Source organism: Chrysemys picta, chromosome 4, assembly GCF_011386835.1.
Source record: "Chrysemys picta bellii isolate R12L10 chromosome 4, ASM1138683v2, whole genome shotgun sequence".
NCBI lineage: Eukaryota > Metazoa > Chordata > Testudines > Emydidae > Chrysemys > Chrysemys picta.
Window position 1 is genome coordinate 61694052 of NC_088794.1, and position 23685 is coordinate 61717736.

The window sequence follows — 23685 nt, forward strand, 5'->3', positions numbered from 1 at the left end:
CTTCAACAGTGAATGCAAAATAAAATAGATAAGAGGAAAACCATTCATATATCATTTCTACACTAGGGACATTTACCAAAAATGCCCACTGGTAGCACTCCTGGGAGCTCCAGTGCAGACAAGGTTCTCGAGGGCCAGACTCATTCCTATCACTGAGTCCATCAGACTTGTTTTCAGAATGTTTAACTGATACATGTATAAATAGGTCCAGTCAGAGAAGCCTTCTCTATACAAATGGGAATATTAAGAGTGTTAGAAATGAGTAAAGGAGTGTAAAATGTTTTTTTTTTTTTAACCTCACTTTTTATCTGACATGAACAGCTGCTCATGTTATCTATTATCATCACAGTAATTCCAAAATTAGTTCACGTGAGAATTCTGATGTCACTGGGCATATAATGCATATTATATATTTACAACTAGATGTTCGCTTAATAACTGGGCCATAAGCAAAAAACTACACAGATACAGTATAACTATGCTGTTTTAAATAGTCATCAGGCAATCTCTGAAAATAATAGGCAATCCCTAACGTTAAAATAATGACCAGAGTAAGCTAGAAATAAAATAGTCTTAGCAATGTGGCTTTTACCAGCAAGGCTTTTTTGTGGCTAGATAATGGTACAAAAACTATAGTAGTGTTAAAATATAGTGTCATAATTGTTAACTGGTGGCTGTGAGAGACATATATTAAGGAATGTTTTGCACTATTTATCTACCAATAGCTCATTTTATAGATTCATTGCAGTAAGTTAATTCCAGATTCAAGTAATATACATAAGGTCCACTGCTGCCTGAGATATAAGTAAAAATTAAGCATTCATCAGTCCATAATTTAACTAGTTGTTTTAAGGCAGTAACTGCTACAAAACCAGCATGCTTAATTTCAAAGAAGATTGAAGCACATACTTCTAGCATATGCAAAAGTCAGTGAAGTGACATGTCCACTGACATCAATCTATGAATATTCCCAAATGAATAACAAACAGGAACAATTTACCTACCTGCAGGGCCTCCACTTCCTGTAGCCAATCTTTGGCCTTCTGTACCGCATCTTTCAGAGCAATACCGTTTGGGAGATAGGCAGGAATCTCCTCTATCTCCTTGACTGCTGCCGCAAGACTGCTTACTGACTGTCGTGGTCTATGTAAATGATACACACAGCCTACTCAAAATGTGATACAAAGTAGTTCATTTTAGCTTTGTTATTCAAAGACTGGTGAGAAATCTCAAACTACAAAACAAATTGAACTGAATTAGGGATGAACCACACACACACACACACACACACACACACACACTTCTAAGAATGAGACTACATTCTTACCATTAAAAAACTATGCTGTTCAAGGAGCTGTTTCAAAGGGAGGAAGGTATGCCCAAAACTACCGGTGAATGTGTGTCTTGGTAATATGACTAGGGTTTTAACAATAATAATGTATGGCACAATACCTAATTATTGGCTATCAAGTAAGCCATTACTGCAGTGACATTTGGGAGTGTTAACATTTTGATTTATAAATAATTCATTTAAAAAACCTGGTATTTTTGTAATAGTTAAATTCAGGCTAAAACTAGGCACAATTTAAGAAAAGGACCCCACACCCCACATCCATGCCCCTCCACAAATCTCATATACCACATAAGTGAGACAGGCCACTGGACTTATTCCTCTCACTTTAAAAAAAAAAAAAGGTTTTTTTTGCCTGAAAAAGGTGAGCAATATGGATCTCAGTCTAGGGAAAAGTAGACAGAGACCACTAGCCAGTGACTTAAATGCCAACTTGGATCATTGTAGCTAGGAATGTAGAGGTGTAAGACTCGAAGTTACCCAGAGTACTGTATATGAGTTCCTGTCGCAGAGCTGACTTGACAACAAAAAAAAAAAAAAAAAAAAAAAAAAAAAAGGGACTGAGCAGAGATTTTGGTTCACCATACCCACTAAACTTGAGAGATACATTTTAAAAGTGTCTTTTTCCCTGCATCTAAAAGGTTTTTGCTAGGTATACTGAAGAACTTGAAAAGAAAGCTAAGGAGAGGTTGTTCACCACAGTATTTTTTTTTTAACTGTGTAAAATGTAAACATTTCACATGTGTGTCCTTCAGTGCCTGTGAAATCATTTTGGTACATTTCCTGGTACTGAATTATTGAGTATGTTCCACGAGGATTTCAGAGAGAGAAAAAAAATGGTTGGTTGGTTAAGACGACTTAAAACTTATCTTGGGGCGATTGCTGCCTTGCACACTCAGCCTGGTTAATGGGGCCATCTGGCACAAATTTATGTTTAACTCCATTGGTTTTTAATTTGTTGTTCACCTTCAGCTAAAAAGAATGAAGAGAGTAAAGTCACTGTAGCAAACGAAGGTGTTAGAACCTTGTTTACTCAAAAAGCTGCTGTTTGATTCTGGAGTGCCTTATATATTTTGAAAAGAGGGTCCAAAGTGGTTTAAAAGAAAAAGCAGTGTACTACATGCATCCTTTTTCTTCTCATCAGAGTTGCGGTGACCAATCAGGAAAATTTGGGTTTTTATTTTATAGTGATTATACATTTCCATGAGGGAGATTTAACATAAATTTAAAATTCCATAAACCTTTGAATGAGAGCCTAAGCATCTGTCAGAAAGTTCCAAAGGCAGGAAATTTTTAGAGATACAGCAGATTCACCCTTAACTCAAACCTGTCAGCTAATAGTAGGGGCTTCAGGAAAAAATATTTATTTGTCATGATGCGATTACATACTGTATATTCTGCAATTCATAACTTAGTTTTGTTGCTTACAGGCACAATTTCACCTATAGCTCTGATTTTTTGTGGGATCAAGACAAACTTATTCTGTAGTTTGTGCTTTACCGTCACATTTGTCTTAAATAATAAACAATGTGACCAGTACAAGAGTGGTAAGAAATGCTCTGGTGTTTAAATAAATATGAAGCCAAGGATCTGGGAGCCAAATTCTGGTCTCATAGAATCTGCACTTAGCATACAGCTTTCAATTACATCTTAATGAACATAACAAATGTTATTTCTTCCTTTATATTGAGGGTGAAACGCCCAGTAGCATCCTTTTGTCACAGTGAGGAGGTATTCCATCTCAATTCCTCCTCTCTTCATCCTTAGGCCTTGTCTAAATGGGAGAGTTTTACCATTTATACTGATATAATTACAACTATAGAAGTATAAACCACCCCACTTGGGGCAGGTCTTCACTACGGGGGGGGGGGGGGGGGGGGGGTCGATTTAAGATACGCAAATTCAGCTACGCGAATAGCGTAGCTGAATTCGACGTATCGGAGCCGACTTACCCTGCTGTGAGGACGGCGGCAAAATCGACCTCCGTGGCTCCCCGTCGACGGTGCTTACTCCCACCTCCGCTGGTGGAGTAAGAGCGTCGATTCGGGGATCGATTGTCGCGTCCCGACGAGACGCGATAATTCGATCCCTGAGAGATCGATTTCTACCCGCCGATTCAGGCGGGTAGCTGTAGACCTAGCCTCGGATACTCTTATTCCAGTATAATAGTGGGTTTTTTTGGTTTAGCTTACCTCCTGTCTTAAGTAATGTAAGCTAAAATCAAAAAAGCCCCTATTATTCCGGTGTAAGAATGTTTACATGGGGGACTGATACCAATAGAACCACACTGGTTTAAATTCACATCTTAGCTTATAATTCACATTTTAGCTTTATTGTGTAGAAAAGCACTAAGATCTGAAACACTGATGGAGGAGTAAACAATTGAATTGATCTGAACCTTTAACTGTTTTTACAGGTCCTTTCCATCTTCCCCTCCCTTCATTTGTCCATGTAAGATATATATAAGCAGCATGGAATTGTTTGTCTACACATCATCCAATATTACAAAGTTCCATGCAATGCCTGATACAAACTAAGTAATGACACATTAGTATATTCATGCACTCATAAAAATGAAGAGAAAAACAAAGGCAAGAAGATCAGGACCACATGTGAACTGCCTGCTTTTTGGGTTACCAAATGAAAGATGCAACACTAATTGCACCTATTCCCAAACTCTAAGATTCAGAGTCTACCTGGCCTTTATCAGATTTCTGGCCTTGTCATCCCAGTGTTCAGACACAGTAAGAAGTTCTTGCAGTTTAGCCATTGCTTTCTCAATTGCTGAATGAGGAGTTAGTCCAACGCCTGAGTCTATGAGTCGTCTCATATAATCCAGAGTAAGGGAGCTTTGATCCAAGCAAGCTTGCTGTACATCTTCCAGCCAGCGTGCCTGCTCCAGACGGATCCGCAGTTCTGCTAGCTGTGGAAGATCAACATCAAACTCAAAGCTGACATTCAATAGCTCCTGCAGTTCTGCAGCACTGGGCATTTCTTCAGAGAGAAGTTTTTGGCTATGCTGTTGGAAAGCTTCCACACGATTAAGAAGATCCTGAAACACACAACAGCAACTATTAAAACAAAAGGAGAAATCCATTGTCAAAGCTTAAAGTTCCTATACCCAACAGCACTGCAATCTTGGCTGTTCTGTTAGTTAAAGCACTGCTAGTAGAATTTACTGGCAAACACCTCACTAAGGCCATGTCTATATGTACAGTGTTGCAGCGGCACAGGTGTACTAAAACAGCGGTGCCACTGCAGAATGTGTGGTGAAGACACTCTATGCTGAAAGGCGCTCTCCCATCAGCATAAAAAAAAGCCACCCCTGCGAACAGCAGGAGCTATACTGGCAACATAGCTTGTTCACACGAGTGCTTATGCTGATGTAACTTATGTCAGTCGGGGGTGGTATATTCACACCCCTGGGTGACATAAGTTATGCCAACCAACTATAGTGTAGGCATAGTGTAAGATGCAAGGAATGCACGAGGAAAATTTACCTTGAAATGCTCATCCTCTTCTTAATACCTTGAGATTTAGAATATTTTCATAAATAGTGTATCAGCAACACTAAACAGAACACGAGTCCTTCCACTTGTGAATTCCTGTTCTAGACTAGCTGTTCAACTGTATGCAGTCTTAAGAACATTTTATTGCTATCTTTAAGTGTTTTAGTTCCTCCCCGTCCTCTTTAGAGCTCTCAAAGTTACCTTCAGTAATGGAGTCTGACTGAGGACACAGGGTAGCGCATACAGCTGTCTTACAAACAACCGAAGCTCATTCACAGTCAGCTGATTTGGGGATTTTCCTCCACCAGAACGATATCTGCAATTACATACAGGCATTTCCAGATTGTCAGATGTCACTAAAACATACTCCAATATTTAAAGTTTTAAGTCTACTCATGAATTTTCAGAAACTTTATCTCAGAGATTATACATGAAAAGCATGATCTTCAAAAGGTATCTAAGTGATCTAGGATTTGTCTATATGCGAAACTGACTGGAAAAAATGGTTACCCACCTTTTCTTAAACATTGTTCTTTGTGATGTCTTGCTCATTTCCATTCCATTGTAGGTCTGCACGCACCCATATGTGCGGTCAGAGACATTTACGTTAGCAGTATCCGTAGGGCTAGCTGTGGTGCCCTCTGGAGTGCCGCGTTCATTTCATGGTTTACAAGGTGCCGCCGGCCCTCCGCCCTCTCAGTTTCTTCTTCTCGATAACTCCAACAGAGGGACAGGAGGGCGGGTAATGGAATGGACATGAGCAACATCTCAAAGAACAGTTTTTTCTTCTTCGAGTGCTTGCTCATGTCGATTCCAGTGTAGGTGACTTACAAGCAGAATCCTCAGAAGTGGGCTTGGAGTTAGAATCATAGAATATTAGGGTTGGAAGAGACCTCAGGAGGTCATCTAGTCCAATCCCCCGCTCAAAGCAGGACCAGCACCAACTAAATCATCCCAGCCAAGGCTCTGTCAAGCCAGGCCTTAAAAACCTCTAAGGAGGGAGATTCCACCACCTCCCTAGGTAACCCATTCCAGTGCTTCACCACCCTCCTAGTGAAATTGGGTTTCCTAATATACAATCTAGATCTCCCCCACTGCAACTTGAGACCATTGCTTCTTGTTCAGTCATCTGCCATCACTTCAGGTAATTGAAGGCTGCTATCAAATCCCTCCTCACTCTTCTCTTCCGCAGACTAAATAACCCCAGTTCCCTCAGCCTCTCCTTGTAAGTCATGTACCCCAGGCCCCTAAATCATTTTCGTTGCCCTCCGCTGGACTCTCTCCAAATTGTCCACATCCCTTCTGTAGTGAGGGAATAATCACTTCCCTCAATCTGCTGGCAATGCTCCTACTAATACAGCCCAATATGCCATTGGCCTTCTTGGCAACAAGGGCACACTGCTGACTCATATCCAGCTTCTCGTCCATTGTAATCCCCAGGTCCTTTTCTGGGGAACTGCTGCTTAGCCAGTCGGTCCCCAGCCTGTAGCCATGCATGGAATTCTTCCTTCCTAAGTGCAAGACTCTGCACTTGTCCTTGTTGAACCTCATCAGATTTCTTTTGGCTCAATCCTCCAATTTGTCTAGGTGACTCTGGAACCTATCCCTACACTCCAGCGAATCTACCTCTCCCCCAAGCGAAGTGTCATCTGCGAACTTGCTGAGGGTGCAATTAATCCTATGATCCAGATCATTAATAAAGATGTTGAACAAAACCAGTCCCAGGACTGACCCCTGGGGCACTCTGCTTGATACCAGCTGCCAACTAGACATCGAGCCATTGATCACTACTTGTTGAGCCCGACAATCTAGCCAGCTTTCTATCCACTTTATAGTCTATTCATCCAATCCATACTTTTTTAACTTGCTGGCAAGAATACTGTGGGAGACCGTATCAAAAGCTTTGCTAAAATCAAGATATATCACATCCACCACTTTCCCCATATCCACAGAGCCAGTTATCTCATCATAGAAGCAATCAGGTTGGTCAGCCATGACTTGCCCTTGGTGAATCCATGTTGACTGTTCCTGATCACCTTCCTATCCTCAAAGTGCTTCAAAATGGATTCCATGAGGACCTGCTCCATAATTTTGCCGGGGACTGAAGTGAGGCTGACCGTCTGTAGTCCGGGTTCTCTTTCTTCCCTTTTTAAAATATGGGCACTGTATTTGCCTTTTTCCAATCATTCGGGACCTCCCCCGATTGCCACAAATTTTCAAAGATAATGGCCAATGGCTCTGCAATCACATCAGCCAACTCCCTCAGCACCCTTGGATGTATTAGATCTGGACCCATGGACTTGTGCACATCCAGTTTTTCTAAATAGTCCTTAACCTGTTCTTTCACCCCTGAGGGCTGCTCACCTCCTCCCCATACTGTATTGCCCAGTGCAGCAGTCTGGGAGCTGACCTTGTCTGTGAAGACTGAGGCAAAAAAAGCATTGAGTACTTCAGCTTTTTCCACATCATCTGTCACTATGTTGCCTCCCCCATTCGGTAAGGGTCCCACACTTTCCCTGACCTTCTTCTTGTTGCTAACATACCTGTAGAAACCCTTCTTGTTACTCTTCACATCCCTTGCTAGCTGCAACTCCAACTGTGCCTTGGCCTTCCTGATTACACCCCTGCATGCTCTAGCAATATTTTTATACTCCTCCCTAGTTATCTGTCCAAATTTCTAGTTCTTGTAAGCTTCCTTTTTGAGTTTAAGCTCACCGAAGATTTCACTGTTAAGCCAAGCTGGTTGCCTGCCATATTTGCTATTCTTTCTGCACTTCGGGATGGTTTGTTCCTGAGCCCTCAGTAAGGCTTCTTTAAAATACTGTAAAGGTAGCCATCTTACAGCAAACAACCTTCAGGACCAGACTCCAAAGAGAAACTGCTGAGTTTCAGTTCATTTGCAAATTTGACATCATCAGATCAGGATTAAACAAAGACTGTGAATGGCTAGCCAACTACAGAAGCAGTTTCTCCTCCCTTGGTGTTCACACTTCAACTGCTAGCAGAGGACCTCACCCTCCCTGATTGAACTAACCTTGTTATCTCCAGACTGATTCTTGCCAGCATATTTATACCTGCCCCTGGAAATTTCCATTACATGCATCCGACGAAGTGGGAATTCACCCACGAAAGCTTATGTTCCAATACATCTGTTAGTCTTAAAGGTGCCACAGGACTCTCTGTTACTTTTTAAAATACAGAGTTCACAGTCTTGCAGATTGGAGCACTGCTCTGCCGAAACCAGCATCATCTTGAGCTTTCTGGATCAGTGCATAGTGCGAAGCGAATGTGTGGACAGATGACCAGGTCATGGCTCAACAAATTTCTTGGATTGGCACTTGAGCGAAGAAGGCTGCCGAGGACACCTGCACCCTAGTTGAGGGAGCCATCATGATCGCCGTCAGGTGCACCTTTGCCAGCTCATAACAGTAGCAGATGGAGGCCGTGGTCCAGGACGAGATTCTCTGGGTAGACGCTAGGCAACTCTTCATCGTGTCTGTGACAGCAACAAATAACCGTGTAGACTTATGGAACGGCTTCGTTCTATCTATAGATAGACAGAGCCCTTCTGATGTCCAGTGTATGCAGCCTGCGTTCCTCATCCGTCGCATGAGGCTTTGGACAAAGGATATATCTTGACCAGTATGGAACTGGCAGAAAGACCAGATGCGGACACAGCTGGACCATGTCCTTATAGAAGATCATATAAGGCGGTTCTGACATGAGCGCCCTGATCTCAGATACCCTACAGGCTGAAGTTATAGCGACTAAAAAGGAGACCTTCCATGAGAGAAGCAGGAGGGAGCAGGAAGCCAAAGGCTCAGACGGGGGCCCCCATGAGCCTTGACAGCACAAGATTCAGGTTCCGTGGAGCAGAAGGGCAAAAGCTTGCTTGATCTTGATTTTCAGTATGACTACAGACTGTGAAAGCAGGGGCCTCACGATCCTTCTGACTTTTTGGGTTTTAAAGCAGGAGGTGTCAGAAAGTTACCACAGGGATAACTGGCTTGTGGTGGCCAAGCGTTCATAGCAACGTTGCTTTTGATCCTTCGATGTCGGCTCTTCCTATCATTGTGAAGCAGAATTCACCAAGCGTTGGATTCTTCACCCACTAATAGGGAACGTGAACTGGGTTTAGATCGTCATGAGACAGGTTAGTTTTACCCTACTGATGATGTGTTATTGCAATAGTAATCCTGCTCAGTACGAGAGGAACCGCAGGTTCAGACATTTGGTGTATGTGCTTGGCTGAGGAGCCAATGGGGCGAAGCTACCATCTGAGGGATTATGACTGAACGCCTGTAAGTCAGAATTCCCCCTAAACGATATGGTCATGGGAGAAACCCAGGTTTGTGAGTTCAATCCTTGAGGGGGCCATTTAGGAAACTGGGGTAAAAAAAATCTGTCTGGGGATTGGTCCTGCTTTGAGCAGGGGATTGGACTATATGACCTTCTGAGGTCCCTTCCAACCCTGATATTCTATGATTCTATGATATGCAGGTAAAGGCACGCCAGACCTTTTAGGAACTACGCCATCATGGGATGGGCGAAGACCGACCTGCCTTGAAGCAGAGGGTTGAACGCTGAAATGGACACCAGGTGTACCCTGACCGAAGATAGTGACAGGCTCTGGAGCTTATGGTGCAGCAAATAGCCCAGGATGTCTTTCAGCGGGGCCTCTTCCACATGAATGTGATTATCTGAGGCCCAACACATGAACCACTTCCACTTTGCCACGTAGGTAGCCCTGGTTTCATGCTGCCCAGCAGGACCTGCTGGACACCAGTGGAAAAACGCCGCTCATCCCCACTTAACCACACAGTAACCAGGCTGTCAAGTGGAGCGCCGCCAGGTTTGAATGCGGCAGATTGCCATGGTTTTGCCGAAGAGGCAGCTTCCGAAAGACTCAGCAGCATGCCGAATCAGTGTTGATGAAGCCACAGTGGGGCTATGAGGATGACTGTCGCTTTGTCTTGCTTCACCTTTAGCAGAACCTTGTGGATTAACGGCACCTGCGGGAAGGCGTACATCAGTGCTCCCGACCGCGGGATCAGGAAGGAGTCCGACAGGGAGCTCTTGTCCCTGCCCTGCAGAGAACAGAACACGTGGCACTTCCTGTTCTGCCGGGACGCAAACAGCTCCACGTGGGGAGTCCCCCACCTGCAGAAGATTAGGCTGACCACCTCCAGATGGAGCAACCATTCGTGGAGAGACAAGAAGATCCTGATGGGGCGATATGCCAGGATGTTCCTGGTTCCGGGCACGTGGGTGGCTACAGATGTATGGTGTGCTACACACAAATGTCCCAAAGGCTGAGTGCTTCCCGACAAAGGGCCGAAGATCTGGTGCTGCCTGCCTGTTAATGTAATACGTTGCGGCAGTATTGTCCATCAAGACCTGCACCATGCCTTGCCCTTCAGGTGGGGCAAGAAAGCCTGACAGGCCAGGCGAACTGCTCTGAGCTCCCAACATTGATATGAAGTGCTAGTAGCCAGCTTGTAGCCAGTGGCCCTGGGTGTTGAGCTCGCCCAGATGGTCTCCCCAGCCCATATCCGAGGCGGCCGAGACCAGGGTGAGCGACGGAGATGGGGACGCGAAGGGAACTCCTTGCAGCACCGACTTGGGATCCCACCACCAGCCCAGAGACAAGAGGATGTGGCTCAGCACCGGGACCGCTTGCTCCAGGGGGTGTCAGCTGGGGATGCAGACTGAGGCCAGCCATGCTTGCAGAGGTCTCAGATGAAGTTGGGCATGGCTGACCACGTACGTTCACACATCCATTGACCCATCAGTTGCAGGCATGTGTGGGCTGTGGTGCCGGTTGCTCTTTATGTGGGAACTCAAGTCCACCATGGGCTGAAACCGCGCTTCCGGAAGGAAGGGGCCCTGGCTCGCGTGGAATCAAAAACCGCTCCGATGAACTCTATGCTTTGGACTGGCATTAACATGGTCGTCTCATGTTTGTTAACAGGCCCAGGTCGCTGCAGGTGGAACTCACCAGACTGAGGCTACTTTGCACCTGCTCCAGAGATCTGCCCTTGATGACCCAGTCGTCGAGATACAGAAAGATTTGGACCTCTCTACACCTCAGGTAAGCTACTACCGGTGCCACGCATTTCGTGAACACCCTGGGGGCCGAAGACAGGCCAAAGGGTAGTGCCGTGAACTGGAAGTGGCAGCCGGCCACTATGAAATGCAGGAAATGTCTGTGTCCCGGGAATATGAAGACATGAAAGTAAGCATCCTTTAAGTCGAGAGCGGCGTACAAGTCCCCTGGATCCCAGGAAGGGATGATGGAGGCCAGGGAGACCATGCGGAACTTCAACTTCTTGAGAGACTTGTTGAGGCTATACAGGTCCAGAATGGGTCTGAGGCCCCCTTTGGCCTTCGGGATTAGGAAGTAATGGGAGTAGAATCCTCTTCCTTGCATGTCCCGAGTAACCTCCTCCACAGCTCCCAAGCCCAGGAGCTTCTCGACCTCCTGAACAAGGAGTTGCTCATGAGAAGGGTCCCTGAAGAGAGACGGGGGGGGGGGAGGAAGGGAGGGATGGCCAAAAATTGCAGGGTATAGTCCCGAGCTATTATGTCCAGGATGCAGCGGTCTGACATAACCGGCAACCAGGCTGAGCGGTAGGGTAAAAGGCGGTTGAGGAAAAGGCAGGAAGGATCCGGGCAAGTGGCTGGTGCGTTGCTCCCAAGTGCACCCTGAAAACGAGCGCTTCTGGCCCCCCCATGCTTTGCCTGGGCAGGCTGCACAGGAGATCAGGACGATCAAGGGTGGTAGCAGCCAAACTCGATGTCCCTTTTCCTTGCAGGCCCTTGTCAAGGCTGCCACTGTCAAGGTGGCAGAGGAGACCAGAACGGCTGTCTCAACGCCTGAGGAGTGTGCATCCCCAGAGAGGAGAGGGTTGCCTGCGTGTCTTTTAGGCCATGCAGTTGCGCATCGGTTTGGTCGGAAAAAAGGCCAACATTGTGAAACGCGAGGTCCTGAACAGAGGCCTGCATTTCCTGGGACAGTCTGGCAGTCTGAAGCCAGGAACTGTGGCGCACAACCACTGCTAAGGGTACCACCCGGGCAGCTGAATTGGCTGTGCCCCAGACCATTTGGAGGGAGCATCGAGCCGCTAAAGTACCCTCCTCCACCAGAGTTGCGAACTCTGGACTGTCTCCTGAGACACGGAGTCCTTGAACTTGAGGAGAGAGTCCCACAAGTTAAAGTTATAGTGACCCAAGAGAGCCTGGTGTTCCCCACCCGAAACTGGAGGCTGGCCATAGAATAAATCTTGCAACCAAACAAATCCAGCCTCTTGGCCTCCTTATTCTTAGGGATGGAACTGGTGGGCCCCTGTTTATCCCTCTCGTTGGCCGCATCACCTTCATATTGGTGCACATAACAAAATTTCATGTGGTGGGGGTGGGGCCGAGGGGTTTGGAGTGTGGGGGAGGGCTCATGGCTGGGGTAGGGGTGCAGGGGTGTGAGGGCTCCGGTTGGGGATGCGGGCTCTGGAGTGGGACCAGAAATGAGGGGCTCAGGGCTGGGGCAGAGGGTTGGGGTGCAGGGGGTGAGAGCTCCAGCTGGGGGTGCAGACTCTGGGGTCAAGCTGGGGATGAGGGGCTCAGGGCTGGGGCAGAGGGTTAGGGGCTCCAGCTGGGGATGAGGGGTTTGGGGTGCAGGAGGGTGCTCTGGGGCTACGGCCGTGAGAGGAGTCCCCCCAGCTCTCTCTTCCCACAGCAGCACCTGGGCTGTGGGGGACAGGCACCTCTCCTTGCCGCAGCAGCTCCAGGGCTGGGGCCCTGGGATAGGCGCCCCCCTCAGCAGGTCTGGGCCGGGGCTAGGTTCAGGCTGCCCCTCCCCAGGCAGGTCCAGGGCTGGGGGAAGGGCACCCTGGCTGCAGCAGGTCCAGGCTGGGGCTGGGTTAAGGCCGCCCCTCCCCTGGCAGGTCCCAGCCGGGCGGGTTCCCTGAGCACCTGCGCGGCGCTAAATAGGCTGCTTACAGGGAACTTAGAAGGGTGTATAAATACTCGAACCCTTCCGCAGTACTTTGTTCCCACCCTCTTAGAGGTGGGCAGGATGGTCCTGGCAATTTTCAGGACCCCCTCAGGAGTGCGATGTGGGCTGGAATGGACGCTAAGAGCACATTAAACAATGTCTCCGTCTGCTCCTCCATCTCCTCCGCCTTGAGACCCACATGATGATGATGATGATGATTGGACCACTGGGGGAAGTCCGGCGGTGTCCTCATCCACTGGGAAGGGCGGCCTTGGGGTGGGTACTGGCTCCTCACCAGTGGCGGCTACCGCAGCATCCTGCACCGAACCCGGTGCCATCAGTGCAGTGGATGCTGACTTCGGCCTGTCCGACAGAGCAACCGAGGGCTGGCGGGAGTGGGGCAACAGCATGACGGGAATGCCCCAGGTATTCCAATAAGGTCATTGGGTTGGCCACTGGCCCTGCTGCCAGGCCAGCACCAATGCCGCGGACACGCCCCCTGGAGCCCAATCATGTTGCTGTCTGGGTGAGGGGCTGAATTCTGCCTCCAAGCGGGAGAAGTCGTCACCCTTCAGTGACCAAGGCGGGGCGACTGGTGCCGGGAGTGTTCCGACCGGTGCCGGGAGTAGGGAGAGTGGTGCCAGGTTAGGGAGAGACCTCAAGTGATGGCTCATCCCCTTGGAATAACCTGCCTCTGACGTAGAAGGTTGTGGTGATAGCTCTTGCTGGACTCTGCGGATTGAAGGGCCAAGTCCATGAGCAGGAGTTTAAGCCCCTCAATTCTCTGTCCTTCATGGACCTGGATTTTAAGCTCCTGGCACCAACCACACTTTGTCCAGGGGGTCCCCGCTCCTCCCCCAATAGAGTTGGCTGGAGGCAAACACTTTCTTCTTTTCTTTTTTTCCCAGCAAGGCCAACTAAAAAAAACTCAAGGAACTTACAGAAAAAAAAGCTTCAAGTGAAGTTAAATTTGCAAAACTATGGGGAGTTAACGATCAGTGAATGGACAGCTCTCAGCTTTATCTCTAGTAGGGGAGGTTGAGAAGGAACTGAGAGGGAAATGCCATTGCATGCTGACTAGCCTCTTGGCGGGCGAGGAGCCACATGTGCGGGACAAACTGCTACTGAAATTCTCTGATTGGCAGAATGGGGGCACACGCACACCTACAGTGGCACACCCATAGGGAAACTATTTGAAGAAGAATTCAACTGTGTGCCTGAGATAGGATGGTGACACGTGGTTCCCATGAGAGCTCTGGCAGGTCAGTATACTAGTGCTGTCTTAGAAACGCTGATGTAACCAGTACTCTTGCCTGCCTCTCTGGATCTTTTAAATCACGTAAGAGCTGAGAATTATTGGGGGAAATGTTTAGAGACAGACACTGCTCCAATCTAGGAGAAATGCATCTTAGAGAGACCTTTTTTTGTTCCAGGACAGGGAGTAATATTTGCTGTTTTTCCTAGTGGGCAAGAGTTCCATCACAAGTATCCACCAGTTGCTGAAGAGGTAGAGAACAACTGATGTTTTCATGAAACAGTCATATTGTTCCAGTCATTTTCTGCCCAAGAAGTCTGCTTGGACATTTTGAACTCCCACTAGGTGTAGGCATATGGAGTGAATACAATGATTTATGCACCACTGCCATGGTTTCACAGCCTTCAGGCACAATAGAGGAGAGTGAGCTTCATCTTGTATGTTTAGATAGGGTCTGTTGGTGCTGTGTATAGTAGAAAGAAGGCCTGAAACATAAGCCCTTGTATCAGAGGCCTGATCTGAGGCCTGGGCTAAAGTAGTGGTCAAAGCTTTGCTGATACAAAGCAAAATCAGGCTGTGAGCTAGAGGCAGACCCTGCTCACAGAATCTGGCAAGAACAGGGTTGATATTGGCAAAAAAAACAAAAAAAAAGCCACACCACACACCACATTCTTAAGAGGTGCTAGGCACAGAGCACTCATGCAAACACATTCCAGAAGGGTGGGACCAGAACACCCTGATACCAACATATTCCCTAAAGAGAACAGGAACACGCTGACCCATCCTAAATATAAGGTCAGGATGACAATGTGATTAAATTAAATTAAATTAATGGAGATATCCTATCTCCTAGAACTGGAAGGGACCTTGAAAGGTCATCGAGTCCAGCCCCCTGCCTTCACTAGCAGGACCAAGTACTGATTTTGCCCCAGATCCCCAAGTGGCCCCCTCAAGGATTGAACTCACAACCCTGGGTTTAGCAGGCCAATGCTCAAACCACTGAGCTATCCCTCCCCCCTGATGGATAGAGATGTTTTGATCGAATCAATATGTACAAGGTAATGGGTGGTAACAACCCACATCAGGTGGCAGGTAACTAACCACATCAGAGGGGCAATATGTAATTTGTTTGTATTGATGTATAAAATGAAACCTCAAAGGGAGTGTCTCTCTGGCCTATGGAGGAATGGAAAGTCCCACCGTTCACCGAGTTGGTCTATTGTCATGGGCATACATTTGTTATAGTGTAACCATTGAACCAGGGTATTAGCACCGTGCTTCACTGGAAATAAAACTGACCTGGTGCCTTAGCTATTAAACCAAGTCTTGTAGTCTTACTGGGCAGTTCGATGGAAGCCTGCTGTATGGGCTATGTGGCCAGAGCCAGTGCAGCACATAGAAATAACACGCACACAGCCAAACATCTAACAACACTGTTGTCCATCAATATCTGAAGAAGTTTCTCACTTTGTGCAATAACAATGGTTCTTCAAGATGTGTTCCCCTATGGGTGCTCCACGGCAAGTGTGTCTCCGTCCCAGCGCTGCTGATCGGTAGCCAGCACACATGGGCTAATCATCCTCAGTTTCTTCTCTACCACAGGGTCATAAGCGAGAACTCCAAAATAGAAGGGAGGAGGGCAGGTAGTGGAGCAGTTACTATAGGGACACACATCTCAAAGAACCATCATTACTCCACAAGTACCATCAAGAACCATCGTTACTACTTCTTCAAGTAGTGTCCCTCTGGGGGCTCCACTATAGGTGACTCCCGACCAGTACCACTCTTGGAGGAATGGGACTTCAGAGTCGGGTTAGTCACAGGTGATAGTACTGTGGTGTCAAAGATGGCATCAGAGGCAGAGTCCCCTGTGATTGCATAATGTTCTGTGAAGGTGTGGACTAATGCCCACAATGCCGCTCTGCAGATCTCTGAGATGGGGACGTCCTTAAAGAAGGTGACAGATGAGGAGATCCATCTCATGCAATCTGTATGGATGGAGTCTGGGGGAATCATGTTATGAATTTGGTAGCACTGCCTGATGCAAACCAAGACCCACTTAGAGAGCCTTTGGGCTGATATCACTAAGCCCCTAGATCTTTCTGCCATAGAGAGGAAAAGTCTAGGGCAGGGGTGGCCAACCTGTGGCTCTGGAGCCACATGCGGCTCTTCAGAAGTTAATATGCAGCTCCTTGTATAGGAACCGACTCCGGGGCTGGAGCTACAGGCACCAACTTTCCAATGTGCTAGGGGGTGCTCACTGCTCAACCCCTGGCTCTGCCCCCACTCCACCCCTTCCAATCCCCTCCCAAGTTTGCTGTGCCCTCACTCCTCCCCCACCAGAGCCTCCTACAGGCTACAAAACAGCTGATCGGGAGGTGGGGGAGACAGAGGGAGGTGCTGATCGGCGGGGCTGCCGGTGGGTGGGAGGGGAACTGATGATGTATTACTGTGGCTCTTTGGCAATGTAACATTGGTAAATTATGGCTTCTTCTCAGGCTCAGGTTGGCCACCCCTGGTCTAGGGGACTTCATAGAGGTTTTTGTCCTATCGAGATAGAATGAAAGGGAGCTCTCCTAACATCTAAAGTGTGTAGTATGGCCTCCCTATTGTCTTGGTGAAGCTTGGGGTAGAAGGCAGGAAGATGGATAGCCCACGTACAATGGCTAGCCTCAAGGTGCAGCATGAGGAGAGACAATGCATGTGCAGGCCCAACAGACACGGCTACCGAAGATCTCGGATCAGCAGTGCAGGGACACAGACACACCTACAGTGGAGCACCCATAGGGACATTACTCGAAGAAGAAACAACTTTCTTCTCAGGAAAGAAAAACATTTTAAAGTGCAATGGATCACCAGGAAGAGAAAGGTGAGTGCTATTTTACATAACTTACTTAATGCTGCCTCAAATTGGAACAGGTCGCCTTTAGAAATTGCAAAGTTCAGGACACTTGACATATCATGTGCCAGGAAGTACCAGACTCCAAAAGTAGGATCTCTTTTCAGGAGACCAAAAGGGTTGCCGTAATTTGGAAACCCATAAAACAAGTGCCTTTTCCAAATTTCCCCCTCAATAATTTGAAATAAGTGCAACACATACCTTGTTTGTCTTTTGCCATTAAGAAGTTGCTGTGCAACTGAGGCACATTTGTCTGCATCCTGAGTAACTAATCGGAGGTGTCGCAGTAGATCATTATCTGGAAACTTTCTCATTTCTGATTCTTCTATCAAAGCCTTAAAACTGATGAGGCCTTTTAGAAGAGAATATTTTCTTTAATTAAAAATAGTCCTTTTTAGGATTGATTTTAAGTAATAGAGAAGAATACTGCAGTGCAATAACTGTAATGCAACAATGTCTAATAAAAAAACCCTGAAGCTGGTACAGAAATTTTTAAAAAACTGCACTCTCAGATATACAACATCCCCTACCTGCCAAACCCATACAACCCAACCTCCAACAAGCTTCTCTTTGGGGACTCTCACTGTTAGTTGTGAGATGGAATCACAGAATATCAGGGTTGGAAGGGACCTCAGGAGGTCATCTAGTCCAACCCCCTGTTCAAAGCAGGACCAATCCCCAGACAGATTTTTGCCCCAGGATCCCTAAATGGCCCCCTGAAGGATTGAACTCATAACCCTGAGTTTAGCTGGCATATAAATATACAGATTTATTTATATGATACATAAATAAGCTTCAAAGACAAAGTTGTTGAGTTTCAGAAATTAACAGTGGAACAAGAAACATTTCGGAAATTGACAATTTTTAGCATCTGTAGCAAATACAAGATAAGGAAAATACATACTTCTTTTATTGTTAATTTTTGCCTCCAAAGCTTCATCTACTTTTGAAGCCCATTCATTGTAGGATTCTGCACGCAATTTCAGTGCATTCATCATTGGATAGAGATCATCTAGTTTATATCGATATCTGCAACGGGCACAGAATTCAATCCCTTTAGTAAGGCATGAATGACCACCAAAATAAGATTGTCTAGTATCCATATGAACCACCACTGCTTTATCTATAGAAGTTTGTACTTACTATTATTCATTGTATTATTCAGTGCTCACAAGCATATGAGGCACCTCATATTACAAATTCTAGACCAGGTTCCTGCTCTGAAGAGCTCGCAATCCAACTGAACATAAGACAGTGAAGAGATAATAAAACAGTAGGGAGGAACAGAGGGGTGAAGGACAGCTCAGGAAAGCAACTTGATTACTCAGTTACTCAGCAAAGGCTAGACCTGGATCACCTGTTCTGTTCATTTCCTCTGGGCAGGGCCGGATTAACTCTCCTGTGGACCCGGGGCTATTAGATTTTGTGGGGCCTGTATACCAGTCTTTTTCCTGGGAGGGAGCTTGGTGCAGGAGAGGGTGCGGGGTTTGGGAGGGAGTTTGGTGCAGAAGGGGGTTCAGGGCTAGTGCAGAGTGTTGGGGTGCAGGAGAGGGTGAGAGTGTGGACTCCGGGAGGGAGTTTGGTACAGAAGGGGGCTCCAGGTTGGGGCAGGGTATTGGGGTGCAGGGTCTGTGAGGAAGTTTGGGTGCAAAAGGGAGCTCCGGGCTGCTGAAGGGTGTTGGGGTGCAGGAGAGGGTGAGGGCTCTGGGAGGGAGTTTGAGCGCAGAAGGGGATTCTGACCTGGGGCAGGGTGTTGAGGTACGGGGTGGGGGGGGGAGGGCACGAGGTGTAGGCCCTGGCCGGGATGCGCTTACCACATGCGGCTCCTGGCCGGTGGTGCAGCAGGGCTTAGGCAGATTACCTGCCTGCCTGCCATAGCCCTATGCCGCTCCCGGAAGCGGCCAGCTGCTGACACGTCTCAGCATGTCACTGAGGGGAGGGGCACAGTGTGTCTCCACGCACTGCCTGCACCCACAAGTGCCACTCCCGTAGCGCCACTCATTGTGGGGATGGTACTGGGGGTGGGGCCAGCACGCGGAGCCTCCTCCCCCTCCTGGGCCACTGAGACTTGTCAGCAGCCAGCCGCTTCTGGGAGCAGCATGGGGCCAGGGCAGGCAGCCTGAGCACAGGAGATCACTGCCTGTGATTTATTTTTGCAGGAGCCCCCTTGAGCTAGGGCTCCAGGCTGCACCCCTATCAGAAGAGAGGATACCAGGCTAGATGGACCTTTAGTCTGACCCAGTGTGGCCATTCTTATGTTTCATCTTGCTATAGTAGTTACAAGTCTTCTTTTGGTATAAATAAAAAGAATGAGCACACTAATTTCTTGTAGATGTTACATGGAGTGTAGTTGTAGCTGTGTGGGTCCCATGATATTAGAGACACGAGGTGGAGGAGGTAATATCTTTTATTGGCCCATCATCTGTTGGTGAGAGAAACAAGCTTTCCAGCCACACAGAGCTCTTCTTCAGGTCTGGGAAAGGTATTCCGAGTGTCACAGCTAAATGCAAAGTGGAACAGATTATTTAGCATAAGTAGTTAGCACATATGTGGGTGAACACTGCACTCTAAAATGAACTTGTACAGGAAAATAATGAAAGACAAAAATACCTTACTACCTGTGGGTGAATACTTTTCACAAAGCAATCACTCTATATCTGACCTATCAGTCCTCATCCTTAAAGGAAACCTGCACAACACTTTCAAAAGATGAGCCTGGGAGCTTAAATTCATAACTCTGGTAGACACTAAAAATCAGGGACTGAACAGACACTGGATTTATGGCTTATTGCAACAATCTGTAACCCACCACCCCTTTTTGTCCTATGACTGCAGAGATGTTAACAGACCACTCTACCTTGAATGGTCCCTTACAATATGTGCTAACTACTTACACTAAACAATCTGTTCCACCTTGCATTTTGCTATGATGCTCTGAGTATCTCTCCCAGACCAGAAGAATTGCTCTGTGCAGCTTGAAAGCTTGTCTCTCACACCAACAGAAGCTGGTCCAATAAAAGATATCACCTCGCCCACCTTGTCTCTCTTGTAGGTGTTATGGCAGAAATATATCTTGTGGGATTTGAAAAAGAAAAGTTAATGGCATTATACACCATCTCAGAAAGGATGTTCCTTGTTTGGGGCACTGTGGAAATAAGTTTGAACATGGTTCTGCGAGAAATATAAATGGCATCACTAGCAAAGTAGACAAGTGATGTGCCTCCCACCTCCACTAGAATCCTCAAAAAACTAAATTTAAGAAAAGCATATCCTAGTCCTCATAGACCCCAATGAACAAACCTTTTTTCTAGCCAAAACATACCCCAATGTATATTTAAAGGTGGGACAGGAGCAGAGATCTTCTACGTGATACAGGCATACCAGTAAACCAGGTTTACATGAGCAATAGACAGCAGACATGAAGCAAGTGGTTTTACACTTTATGCACTGGCGCTCATCATCTGGCAACATTTCAAAAGCCATCCTCTCGGAATCAGTCACTCCCTACAACAGAATACACTAAAGTGACTTCACAGTATAACAAACAGAGCAGACTAGTTCAGACTAGAAGATCAAAAGTTAAGTTGATCAAAGACATGATTTATCACGAAAGTTTAGGATTAAGATATTGGATATATTAAAATAATCACATTTTGGTTAATGAAGACTCAACTACTTCAACTAAGTTACTGAAGAAACTATAAAACCTATTATTTTAAAAAGGCATTTAAAAAAAAAACGATTAAGGGCCTGATTCTAATACCCCACTAATGTCAAGTAGTTCTTTCCTCAACTAGTCCCATTGAAATCAAAGGGTTAGGGTAACATTAATGCAGGACACCATGGGTGAACTTCACATCATGACTTTAAAGTTACTTCAGTAAGCATAATTTTATTTCCTAAAGCTTACCAGTTTAAGCACAGCTTCTCGTAAAGCCTTTTCATCTTCAATCATAATAGCCATGTCTTTCTGAACAGTAGAAGCTACCACAACATCAAGGACGTCTGCTTTGGAAGCCATTTTACATATCATCTCATCATGAGAAAAAACACAGTAGCGGTTTAACAGGCGATAATGTTCCACACACTGGCGACCCAATGGCAGCTGTATCGGGGCAGGGTGGAGAGGGAGGAGTGTCAGAAAGATTTTTTTTTTAAATGTTATTTATGAAACCTTTAGAGGCATAATAGCGTGAAGGCACAGACTGTCTGTGCTATTAACTAATTACTATCTATCCACTCAAATGAAAGCCAATAGGAGCGCATTCTAGGAACAATATATATTAATTTTAATCAAAAGTACACCACATGTTAAAGAGTAAACAAGACCATGAGCAAGTTCCTATAACTCAGGATACTGACTACTGTGTTTGGACTTAGTAGGAGCATTGCCAGCAGATCAAGGGAAGCGATTATTCCCCTCTATTTGGCACCGGTGAGGCCACATCTGGAGTATTGCATCCAGTTTTGGGCCCCCCACTACAGCAGGATGTGGACAAATTGGAGAGAAACAACAAGGAGTCTGGTGGCACCTTAAAGACTAACAGATTTAGTGCCTTGCATGGTATCAAGTATCAGGGGGTAGCCGTGTTAGTTTGTATATACTACAATACTCACCTGGGGAAGTGAGGAAACAGATTGACAGCACAAGACGGGTACACAGAAATCACCTACTACAGGACAGGCCCAACAAGGACAATAACAGAACACCACTGGCCGTCACATACAGCCCCCAGCTAAAACCTCTCCAGCGCATTATCCACGATCTACAACCTAGCCTGGAAAACGATCCCTCACTCTCACAGACTTTGGGAGGCAGGCCAGTCCTCGCTTACAGACAACCCCCCAACCTGAAGCAAATACTCACCAGCAACTACACACCACACCACAGAAACACCAACCCAGGAACCAATCCCTGTAGCAAACCTCATTGCCTACTCTGTCCTCGTATCTACTCTGGCAACACCATCAGAGGACCCAACCACATCATCAAGGGCTCATTCACCTGCACATCTACTAATGTTATATATGCCATCATGTGCCAGCAATGCCCCTCTGTCATGTACATTGGCCAAACCAGACAGTCCCTCCGCAAAATGGACACAAATCGGACATCAGGAATGGAAACATACAAAAGCCAGTAAGTGAACACTTCAATCTCCCTGGTCATTCTATTACAGATTTAAAAGTCACTATCATTGAACAAAAAAACTTCAGAAACAGACTTCAAAGAGAAACAGCAGAACTAAAATTCATTTGCAAATTTAACACCATTAATCTGGGCTTGACTAGGGACTGGGAGTGGCTGGCTCATCACTGAAGCAGCTTTTCCTCTCCTGGAATTGACACCTCCTCATCTATTATTGGGAGTGGACTATGTCCACCCTGATTGAATTGGCCCTGTCAACACTGGTTCTCCACTTGCGAAGTAACTCCCTGCTCTCCATGTGTCAGTATATAATGCCTGCATCTGTAACTTTCACTCTATGCATCTGAAGAAGTGAGGTTTTTACCTCACTAATAAATCTGTTAGTCTTTAAGGTGCCACCAGACTCCTTGTTGTTTTTGTAGATACAGACTAACACGGCTACCCCCTGAAATTGGGGAGAGTCCAGCAGAGGGCAACGAAAATGACTTATGAGGAGAGGCTGAGGGAAATGGGCTTATTTAGTCTGCAGAACAGAAGAGTGAGGGGGGGATTTGATAGCAGCCTTCAACTACCTGCAAGGGGGGGTTCCAAAGAGGATGGAGCTTGGCTGTTCTCAGTGGTGGCAGATGACAGAACAAGGAGCAATGGTCTCAAGTTGCAGTGTGGGAGGTCTAGGTTGGATATTAGGAAAAACTATTTCACTAGGAGGGTGGTGAAGCACTGGAATGGGTTACCTAGGGAGGTGGAGGAATCTCCCTCCTTAGAGGTTTTTAAGGCCCATCTTGACAAAGGCCTGGCTGGGATGAATAAATTGGGGTTGGTCTTGCTTTGAGCAGGGGGTTGAACTAGATGACCTCCTGAAGTCTCTTCCAACCCTAATCTTCTATGATTCCATGACTTGGAAACTTGTTGCACTCAGGGCCAGATTAAGAAAATCCAGGGCCCTAAGCACACTAGAACAATCCCCAAAGCAATGAGTCTTGGAGTTAACATGCTATGAACAGGAATGGAACAGTTCACCTGTTCCACTGTTTTTTTAGTCTGTCTGCAGATTCAGGCTGACATCACTGTAGTGGTTACACTCATATCACATTTTCTAGTTTATCTTTGCAACCATCAGGGCTACAGGTTTGTTTGTTTTTTAAACATTTACATTCTGATGTATTCATATGACTCCAGGAGTTGGAGCTCTGGATATAGACACTTTAGGCCATTATTCCAGCCTCCCTTGTACTATTTATAAACAGCATTTTGAAATCAGAGCAGCAGCATTTCCAAATGGCCCACATGTAAATGACTGAAAATTGTTTCATAGAATGACAAAATTTGTGTTGGGAAAATCCAAACTGAGACTCATCAGAAACAATTGTACTTGAAAGGACAGTTATGAGACCAAACAATATTTTAATCTCTGGAGATGTTATTTGTTATCATGTTATAGATATTATAAGGTGGCTGCATTTCCCTGCTCAGTGTATTTTGATTAAAAGCAATAAGGAGGACAGAAAATAGCTTTAACAGCCATAATCTTT

General features: G+C 46.3%; 1 protein-coding gene across 16 annotated transcripts in view; it reads right to left on the bottom strand.

Annotated features, from left to right (window-relative positions):
* KDM5B (lysine demethylase 5B) overlaps window positions 1–23685 on the bottom strand; it is a 179329-nt gene that overhangs the window by 48561 nt on the left and 107083 nt on the right. For all 16 annotated transcript variants that reach the window (XM_065595091.1, XM_065595087.1, XM_065595092.1 and 13 more), the window contains 7 exons: window positions 20915–21109; window positions 20327–20508; window positions 17909–18033; window positions 17206–17356; window positions 5062–5176; window positions 4048–4403; window positions 1005–1143 (listed from right to left, as the gene is read on the bottom strand). In XM_065595091.1, the coding sequence (XP_065451163.1) occupies window positions 1005–1143; window positions 4048–4403; window positions 5062–5176; window positions 17206–17356; window positions 17909–18033; window positions 20327–20508; window positions 20915–21109 (1263 nt within the window). The remainder of the gene's footprint in view (window positions 1–1004; window positions 1144–4047; window positions 4404–5061; window positions 5177–17205; window positions 17357–17908; window positions 18034–20326; window positions 20509–20914; window positions 21110–23685) is intronic.